We start from the raw sequence: 10,133 nt of genomic DNA on the forward strand, positions 1-10,133 counted from the left end.
CCTAAGGACTCTGCATCCACTGTAAAGGTAGCATGGGCTGGAGGACTATTCACACAGTAAAGAACTCTGGGAATTCTGACTCTACATTCAGCTACGCCACTGACTCACTGTTTTGACCTTGGGCAAGTTATTTCATGTCTCCTCTGCAGTTTCCCCAATCTGTACAAAGGGGATAATACTTACTTCAAAAGTGTTATGGGGATTAGTCAATCTTTAATAGCAATTTGATCATGTAAAGTGCTAGGTAAGCACTATACTTTAGCCCGCTTTTTCAGGTAGTTCAGTTCATATTGGTCATTACTTACAGAGATCCCATTTGAGAGCACGATTCTGGGTTTTGTTTTGCCCAAGTTCACAGTACCTGCTTTTCCAGCAAGTCTACTTTAATTACAGTAAACAGTAGAATAAATATTCTAGGGCCTCTCAAGTGCTCCAGGGTCTTTAACAACTAACCCCTGAATCTAATTAAATGATATTAAATAAGGCCAATTAATGGTTTTGAAGGAGGAACAAAAACCAAATGCACAAATATAGAATGGGAAGAAATCTGTCTAAGCAGAAATACCAGCGAAGGAGCTGGGGCTTATCATGAACACATTTTTGATTCTCCAGTTTTAACACACAAAAGATGAGGCAGATGTTATGTTTGGATGTTTTAATAGGAGCATCACATTTAGAAAGATCAATGTGGCTTTTCTACTCTACTCTGCTTGTTGATGAACTGAAGTCACGTATGACATAGGGGAACACTAGATTAAATGGAGCTGGTTCTGAGGAGAAAGTTTGGGTTTTTAAGTGATTTTATGGAAGTTAAGAATGGTAAGAGGACTGTCCATACTGAGCCAAGACACAAGATTTACTTGCCACCTGTATAGGTAGATGAATACAAAATATATGTATGTAAATTAAATACAATAAATAAAGAGGAAGAGAGACAGTTAGTCAAGAACAGAACAAAGTAATGAGCCTTAGCTGCAAAAGGAAAAACTAAGGTGGGGGGGGGGGGCAGGGGAGAAGAGGGGGGGAAAAAACCCTGTTCTTTGAACAGTTAGTCAGTTTATTCTGTTGCCAAGGGAAAATATGGACTCACCACTATTTGACATATTTTGAGAGAGAGAGAGAGAGAGAGAGAGCGCGCGCACACACATCCTCTTTCAGGAACAAAAAAAGTCACTTCTGCCACTCTGCAGGAGGATGGACTTTACAGGAGAACACATTTCAAGATTTAGTGCAATTCTACTCTGAATGCTAATGTCACCTCACAATAGCTTTCTAAAAGAAAACCAAAAAAAAATCACAAGGAAGTTTCAGACAAAATATATATATTTGAAGATTCTTTACAATAAGTCAGGAAACATAGGGGCTTTCATACAGTTTATTATTTAGCTCAATTCTCAGCTCCCTACAGCTCAGATAACCCTGGTGACAGTGTGTACAACTTCTAATTTTTGCTTTCATAACTTTAAAGCAAACAATACATTGAGTGTATTTTACTCTGTGCAAATAAGACAACTTTTGGAATCCTTCAGAGGAAATATCCAAGATTCTGTTTGCAGAGGTCCTTTGTTTCTCAAAAGAGAATTAATGAAAGTTTGCTTAAGTTAAAGTGCTCCTGTCCAGCAGAACCCAAAGGCCTTTGAGAGTTTTCCTAGTACGTTTAGCTCAGATTTAGAAAAAAAGTTGGTCATACAAATTCCAGCTTTCCATGCCCGCTGTACATTCCCCAGTGGACTAATGAAAGAATCTTATCATTGCTGAGGTCTGTCTGTCTCATTTTATCACAGCTCATGCAGCAGTTCTCATGTCCAGTTACTGGCACCATGCATTCCAAGTCTAACTTCGCCACCTGTCCTTTCTTCGAATGATGTCCATGAAAACTGTAGTGCAAACGGGAGAGCATTTGCTGTCGTTGATCTTGCAGTCTTTTGTTTTCACTCCTGAGCATCCGCAAAGCTAGCATGATAAGAAGCACTAAGATCAGCCCACCAGCTATGGGAACAGCAATTACAGCGGCTCTGAACCACAATTCTTTTGAAGAGGTCAACTCCTGAACCTTAGTGATGAGATTTCTGCTGTTGTCATGCTGGTATCTGCTCCCCTGTCCTGCAAAAAGGGAAACAAAGATGCCAAGATTATTTCAGTCTCTGCTAAACATTTGTTTCAAATTTAACAATTCCTTAAACCACACATATTAACAGCTGCTGCTAATAATTTAACTTGACACTGGAAAGTATCTACAAATAGTATCTCTACAGATTGATCTGAACCATTTCTAAAACAAGTTAAGAGAATATATTTTTATTACACTGGCAGTTGATCTAATGTGAAGGAGTACCACTGTATAATTGCCTCTTAGAAATGTTGAGAAGCAGGCAGAGATCTAGTGCTAATGTACCTCTAAAAGCTACTCAGCTTTTATGTCTGCATCTCTGCATCCCTCCACATGGTTCTCTCCCTCTGGTATCTCTAATTACATTAACAACAAAATCAATAGCAGACATATAAGGTCTTGGCTGTCACAAGCCTATAGATCAGAGAAGACATTTAGTTGAAACTGCTTTCTCTACCTGAGGTCTCACCCTTGGGAGGAGAGAGAACATCATGCAGTCCTCTATAATTGCACATATCTTCATGACAGCATTCCAATGTGGGCATGGTGGTGCCGGAGTGGTTTTGTGCCTGTTTAGCTTGGCAGATGTCAGCTGTGTTTGCAATAGAGTCCAAGCAGCCATGAGTAAGTGGGGAATTCGTGTTCTGAGGGTCAAGCAGTCTGGAGAAGCAGGCATTAAGCTCAGATTTGCACATATAGCCAGTTGCAACACAGTGCGCAGCATCACAGTAGCATCTAATTTCACCTAAAAAAACAAGTATTTTATTCCTAGTTAGTACAGAAACTCACTTGCTACCTCACAAAATTAACAGTGGGCGATTACAAAATGAACAAACTCAACAGTACAAAGTTTTGGTCACTGTAGATTGTAAACCCTGCAGAGCAGAGCTTGTCTGTTTTCGGTCTTTGAATAGTGCCCACCCCCCTGGGGCCCTAATCCCAATGGGGGCCTTTGGGCACTGGCACAATACCACTACGATATACTTGATTAAAACAGGACTAACTGAAATGTCACACTTCAAACTTCCCATTAAGACTAGGGTTTGGGGGGGAGGGGGTGGGAGATCATACTGCTAGAGAAGACAGACATAACCACATCTCGCATAGCAGCTAGGTATTTTTACTACTTCCTAAAAGTCAGTATTCTAATGTGATCAAACCCATCCTTATTGAAGAGGCACAACCCTCCCCCCAAAAAAGCTAGTTTGAAACAGCATTGCTGCAGTGCTTTAGAATTTAAATCATTATTGTTGATGGTTGATCATTCTAAGTTTTTTTTATTTTGTCACATTTAAATTTAATTGGAACAGCAGAACTGCTTGCTATCTCTCAGGGCTACGTCAAGGTTTAAGAGCTTTAGCTAACACCTTATAAAGCTATCAGCTAGAAGCATTAGAATCTAGAAATTCCAAGTCAGGAAGTTTTACTATGTGAAATGGGGCAGCTATTTATGATCTCTTCAGAAAAGGAACTTTGTCTAAGAGCTTTTCATGCAACAAGGCTTTTTAAAGTCCGTTCTATAAAACAGGAACTGCGCAGTTTACAATTAGTGGTTTGTTTGCCAAAGTCAATTTCTTTCAACCCAAATGGAAAATCATAAGAAAGGGTGCGTTTCTGCAAAGCTGAAACCTCCTCCCCCATAACCCCTAGTTTTTGCAGGCAATCCAACATGTGGTCAAAAAAAGGGGAAACGTTTAGACTGAAAATCTTCTACCAGTTGTAGAAAAACAATCTCAGGAAACCTCAAAAATTTCTGAAGGGAAGCGATAAAAGTTCTTAATAAAAAACACTTCATTTTGTGCTCTCCAAACCACCATTATGATTATACACATCTTGAACAGTAGGGGGAAAATGTATTCTTTCTAGGCAAGTCATAACTCAAACCTATTTCAATATGCCATCAGTTCAGAGAATTAGAGGAAGGCAGATTCTGGAGCCATCATTACAAGTGAGGATTTACTTAAACAGACTTCCAATTCAGTTAGTTGGTGTACTTCCTACCACAGAGGCAGTAAGTGAGCTGAATTATCAGACTTCTTGCATTAGAAACATATACCCTGAAAATAAACCTGTGCATAACTACCTTTTAACTATCCCCTCCCCACTTCTTAAGCTTAAAAAAATATGACCGGGAAAGGACTCAAACTAACTTCCAGGCTTCAGCCCATCCAGGCTCAGCTCTGCTGGTAATGCTGCTGCAGAGGCTCTGGGCCCTGAAGTCCCTGCTGCTCTTTAATAACTCTGCTTAATAGAAGCCAAATGACAGAGCCTCTCTCCCCCCTAGTCTGTATTAGCTCCCTTAGGCCAAGGAGCCCAACTTTCCTTGGTTTCATAAAAGTCACCCTTCCAATAAATTGGTGAACAGCTTTTCTCTGCTTTCTTATGTACAATCACTAAGCTTGCTACTTTTTTCCCCTGCAAAAAGCATCGACCACTACTATTCAGTTCAAGCAAGTTAATAAAAAGATACAAAATGAACCAAGTTGACTGTCCTTTCACTACTCTAAGCTCAGCATGGGGAGGAAAATGAAACAATAAGCATACTTCTATTTTAACTGTTTATATGACCCTGTTTAAAATTCTACATTTTACTGACCTAAGACAGTCTTATAAACAAAATCTGACAGGCTAGTCATCGGGTTATTAAAACTCCATTTTAATTAAAGCCACATTTTTGGTAGAACAGAATGGACTTTGTATTACTGTATTAAAACTGTATTTCTGTCAATTCATAAAGTTTCTTCCTGTGCTATGCAAAAGGCCAGAAAGGGTATTTGGTATTTTGAAACTGAACAATGCCCTTCTGTTCCCTCCTCTTTCTTGTTACTGTATATAGCTATTAAAGAAAAATGTCTGCTTTTAGTCAAGATGGCTACAGGAGAGACTGCAGGCTTCTCTTAAAGCTTTTGAAGTCAGCAGCAGCCAGAAGTCTATGATCCCCTAATTATATCATTATCAGGCACATAGTTTCAGTATCTGTGACTTCACATCACTCAGTCACTCCCTGTTCTGCCTGCCTTTGATGGGGCCAGAAGGCTTCTCTCTGCATGCTGCAAGGGCTGTTATTTAGGGTTAATTACACCCTTACTTCCAAAATAAATAAATATGGTAGCACATCATCACTGTGCTAGTTTATCCTTTAACCTCCTCCGTGAATCTTGGCAATTATAGGAAGCCAAAAAGATGACCTTTCCCCCTTACAGAGAGGCCAACTAAGCAGTCACTGAACTGTATGGAGACAGTGTTAATTTACTCTAAGTGTGTTTAAACTTCATACCTATCTACAGGAATGTAGCATTTGCAACAGGAAGTTAAACACACCCACTACTAGTTTTAAAAGGATTAGAGAAGAGGGTGTGGGGTCGGAATTAGTTCCCTCTGATGTACTTTCCTTGGGGGGGGGTTGTATTATTATTATAAACACTTGAGGGAGGCGAGACTATCCGCCCTACAGTAAAACCACGCCACGGCTCCAAAAGAGGCAGTGTGTCTCTAAGATGGCCCGGCTCCATGGCTGGGAGCGTTCAGAAGTTCATTAAAGGCAGACTAACAAAAACATTTTGACAACCGCTTGCCCTTCAGGTCTGACTTACATCAATGAACCGGGGCAAGGCTCTAGCAGCGAGGTGGGGGGAGACAGGGAGAGGGGAAGAAAAACCCCAAGCACTGCTACTCCCAAGAAGAGAGGAGCTTGTCCGAGCCTGCGAGGCTCAGCAGAGAAGGAAATATTACACGCTAACAAAGGCTTGGCAATGGGCTTCAAAGCCAGCTCGGAGCCCTCTGCATGGAGCTCCCAGCGCAGCCTGGCAGAGGAAGCCTCCAAGGAGGGAGTGCGGGGCTCGGAGCGGGAGAGCTTCTCGGGGGGAGGCTGCGCCGTCCGGCACTGGGGGGGTTCAGAGCTACCCCCTAGCCCATGGGGCGCCCGCACTTTCCAGCCCCCGCAACTCAGCCACCCCCCGCAGCCCCTTCTATGTTCACTCCTCCCTGCCCCCGGGGTACTGCCGCCCCAACAGCCCCCACGCAGCCCAGGGACGCCGCGCACAGCTCCGCTCAGCCCGGCCCCTCACCTCTGGTCAGCAGGATGGCCATGGCGCACAGCTCCAGTTGCAGCCAGATGAAGCTGTAGCTGGGATGACGATCCATTTAACCGCCCCGCCTGGACCCTCCCGGCCGGCCGGCCGCTCGAGCGTCCCTCCAGGGCTCGCGGCGCCGCACTCGAGTGCCCGGAGCGGGCAGCGCACAGACTCCGGCTGCCGCGGCTGCCCGCGCCCGGCTCCCCGCCAGCCTCGGGAGGCGGCGCCGCACAGCTCCCCCGGCGGAGCAGCCCAGCTGGTCACACGCTACCGGGGCCGCGCTCCGGCCACATGCGGGAGCGGGGCGCGCCCGCAGCTCTGCCCGGCCAGGGCGTCCCCGCCTCCTGCGAGCCAGACACGCACCGGGCCGAGCTCGCCGCTCCGGCAGCCACCGACTCCGGCTCTGACACAGGCCAGCAGCGAGCGAGCCCCACGCTGTAAATAGCGCGGCGCCGAGCGAGCCTGCCCCGACGCCCGCCCCTCGCTCCTCCCACCGCGCCCCCAGCGCCGCTCTCATAGGTTCCGCTCCTCTGCCACTCACAGAGCCGGGCCGGGTGCGCCCGGGATTGGCTGGCGGCTGGGAGCCTGCGGCCGCCCCGCCCCCCTCCCGCTTGCAAATGGGCTCGGGGGGAGCCGCAATTCATGCCCAGGGCAGCGAGGGGCGGGGCGCAGCGGAGCGCCCCGGTGTCCCGGCAGGACAGACCCGTCTCGGCGGAGCACGGCGCTCCCTGCTCCCCGCATTCACACCCGCCCCGCAGCGAGGCTTGGGCGCCCCCCGAAGTGTTTCCAGTCCGACACGTTAAAGTCACGCCCGCCCCACCTTGGTGCTCAGGGCCCCGATCAGCCAACTCGTAAAACCCAAACGGCCTGGGGCCACTTGCCCAAACCAAGCCCTGCCTCGCCCGAGGAGGAATGTGCCCTGAGGACAGAGCCGTCCCCGGGGGAAAGATCATTACAGGAAACGCCAATACGGGACGGCTGCGGAGAGCCAGAAGCGATCGGCAGAGCCAGGGCTGCGCATAACAGATCCAGCACAGCAGCCCTCAGGGGTTGGACAGGAGCGTATCGTTTTCTTCTGTTATGTATTTATTTTTTCTTGATCAATACAGCCCCGGCAGACAGACGGTTGGCTACAAGGAGCCGGGCTGCTTGTTGGGCTAGATGTAGTGGGAGTAGTCGGCAAAAGACACTTAGCGAAAATTAGCAAATCCAAAAGCACCAGGCGCCAGTGAGACGACACAGACAGAGACTGACACTCAATTATCCTCCAAACAATCCCAGGCAAACACACAGGCTCGGCCTGATCAATATCAGCCCCGAAGTGATCTCCTTAGTGAGATGCTAATTCATTTATTAGTACATTGGTGGGTGCGGCTTTGCTGAGTTCAGACAAAGCAGCTTTGCTATTCGGGATTCACACACACCCCTGGGAAAGTTGGAAATGTTATAGAATCAAAAAATTCTATACAGTAGATACATCTGGGAAACTTTAACTGTATATATTGATTTACACATTTAATACTGTAAATATTTTATGCACTTATAATACTTCCGTCACAGTGATACAGGCGCTACATTTAATATTTAGGTGCCATATGCCAACGTGGTACTATGGATCTTTTGAACAGAACACAGTAAACTCGGGAGAAATCACCCAGCTCATTTGCATGCGTGATTAAGGGGTGTGCAGGAGCTAAGACAGAGGGGGATTGTTCAGGAGCACAGAAGAGAACCTTGGTAAGAAAAATTGTGAAAATTGAAAAAGTGAATTAATAGACATTGCCTTACATTTCGTTCCACTAGTTCCAAAAAGAGGGACCTCCCAGAACTGTACCGTATGTAATTCAGATGATTGCAAGTATTACAGTATATTTATGATCCACTAGCATTAGTTGCATCTCTTTAGGATGTTCGTTTTAGAACTCAAACATTTGGTCGTTTTAAATTCCAGTGTTTCCAACAAGATGGTCTAAAGATGAAGGAGGGGAGTTTTCAGGCAAAATCGAGGACAGATAAGGAGAGGGATGCATAGCATGTTTAATGTAAAGAGGATAAGGGTAGTCAGGGCTGGCAGGGTGGTACAGTGGAGCGGGTACAGAGCTGGGACTCAAGAAACCTTTCCATTGCTGGCTTTGCCACTGACCTGCTGCTTTAGTTGGGCAGGTCACTTCACCTCCCTATGCTTCTGAAGGCAGGTGGAGCTCCTCTACAGTGGCAGAAGGAGAAGGAAAACTCCAGTTTCAAACCAAAACCGCCAAGTCTGGCCAGCAGTGTTTGGAAAAGGTTGTGCCAGTCACACTTGCTATTCAGACACTACCATGGACTACCCTTTTTGCTTTATAAACAGAAAGCCATATTCAATGATTAATTAACAAATCTGTTTGCTTAATGGCAAAATACAAAATTAAAACCAAATGGTTTAAACTCCAGTTTCTGTGTTGAATGCCCATGCTAACCAGGCTGCAGAGGAGAATTCAGCACTGAAACAATTTTAACTCGCCTTTTAACAAATTCCTTTCCTCCTCTGGCACTTCCTCTAGAATGCATAAATTCTGTGACAATGTGGATACCAGAAATGTCATTACATCAAGCTTTTTAAAAGGCTAGTGAGAAACCTATGTTTGTGCTTCATGTCCCTCACAGCTAAGAAACCAATCTTATTTCCATTTAAGTCAGAATTTTGCTACTGACAGGTATTAGGAAGAAACTTTCCCCAGAGACTGGTTATTTCACTGAGATTTCTTGCACCTTTCTCTAAAGTGTCTAGTGCTGGCCACTGTCCAATAGGATGCTGGTCTAGGTGGACTACTATTCTGATCTGATATGCAGTGTTGCTGTAGCCATGTTCGTCCCAGGTTAGTAGAGAGACAAGGAGGTGAAGTAGGGTGACCAGACAGCAAATGTAAAAAATCGGGATGGGAGTGGGGGGAGTAGAAGCCTATATAAGAAAAGGACCCAAAATCAAGTTTGTCCCTATAAAATAGGGACATCTGGTCACCCTAAGGTGAATTAACACCTTTTCTTGGACCAGCTTCTGTTGGTGAGAGAGACAAGCTTCTGAGCTTACGGAGAGCTCAGGTCCTGAAGAAGAGTTCTTTGAAAGCTCAAAAGCTTGTCTCTCTCACCAACAAAAGTTGGCCCAATAAAATATTACCTCATCCACCTTGTCTCTCTGATCTGGTATGACAGTTGCCATGTTTCATGTGATTTCAATAAGAGCAGCAGCAGGCCCTGGCTAGAGCGGTCAGCAAATATAGCTGCAATTAACTCAGTTTTCCTTTTAATGTTGCCAGCTAAATTTTTACACAGATGCTGGAAAAGGAAGTTAAAATAAGAAGTTACCTTCAACCATGAGGTCACAGCTTTTCTGTAAAGAAATACTATAGCATACATTGAGTTTGAATAGTTTTCCTTCACACATTGTTCTGAAGGCTGCCTCACTGTTGAAACATCTTTACTAACTTTATTTTCTATTGTCCTTACATTGTATAACCCCTGATTTCTACAGTATTTGCACACTGACTGTTTTGTTCCCCATTTATTGGCAAACTGCTCTAAATATTTAGTTTTACAGCTCATGCAAATATACTGGATGATACGTGAATATTAAGCTAATGGCAAAAATTACTTCTGACCTCTAAATTTGAAATGATCTGTAAGTCCTCAAATATGTTTTAAATTCCGGATATAATACCATGTGCCACAGAGTCAGTCCTCCCCTGAAAGAGAAAGGAGGAAATATGAAATAGACTGAGCTCACTCAAATTTACTTTAGCAGGAGGGGACAAATTGAATCTAGAACTAATTAGTGTTGATGCTATCAAGTATTATAATGGTTTTATTGAAACTCTCTTGTGATTTACATATGTGTAATGTGTTGTACCACAACCTTTACAGTTTTGCAGCACATATTTAAGATGTACTGCAAAGTAATTTTCTAATGTTTGTTT

At 44.6% G+C, this 10,133-nt stretch overlaps 1 protein-coding gene across 2 annotated transcripts; it reads right to left on the reverse strand.

Annotated features, from left to right (window-relative positions):
* Positions 1-1,361: 1,361 nt before the first annotated feature.
* Positions 1,362-6,602, reverse strand: BAMBI (BMP and activin membrane bound inhibitor). Of its 2 annotated transcripts, none has more exons than XM_039527864.1 (3): positions 6,178-6,602; positions 2,580-2,855; positions 1,362-2,103 (listed from the first exon to the last, which is right to left on the reverse strand). In XM_039527864.1, the coding sequence occupies exons 1-3, from the start codon at positions 6,251-6,253 to the stop codon at positions 1,685-1,687; spliced, it is 771 nt and encodes a 256-aa protein (XP_039383798.1). In that variant the 5' UTR covers positions 6,254-6,602; the 3' UTR covers positions 1,362-1,684. The 2 variants fall into 2 exon arrangements, with proteins under 2 accessions (XP_039383798.1, XP_039383797.1); XM_039527863.1 differs by having other exon boundaries at positions 2,568-2,855; positions 6,178-6,601.
* Positions 6,603-10,133: the final 3,531 nt, after the last annotated feature.

The sequence above is a fragment of the Mauremys reevesii genome, linkage group 2, assembly GCF_016161935.1.
Source record: "Mauremys reevesii isolate NIE-2019 linkage group 2, ASM1616193v1, whole genome shotgun sequence".
Taxonomy (NCBI): domain Eukaryota; kingdom Metazoa; phylum Chordata; order Testudines; family Geoemydidae; genus Mauremys; species Mauremys reevesii.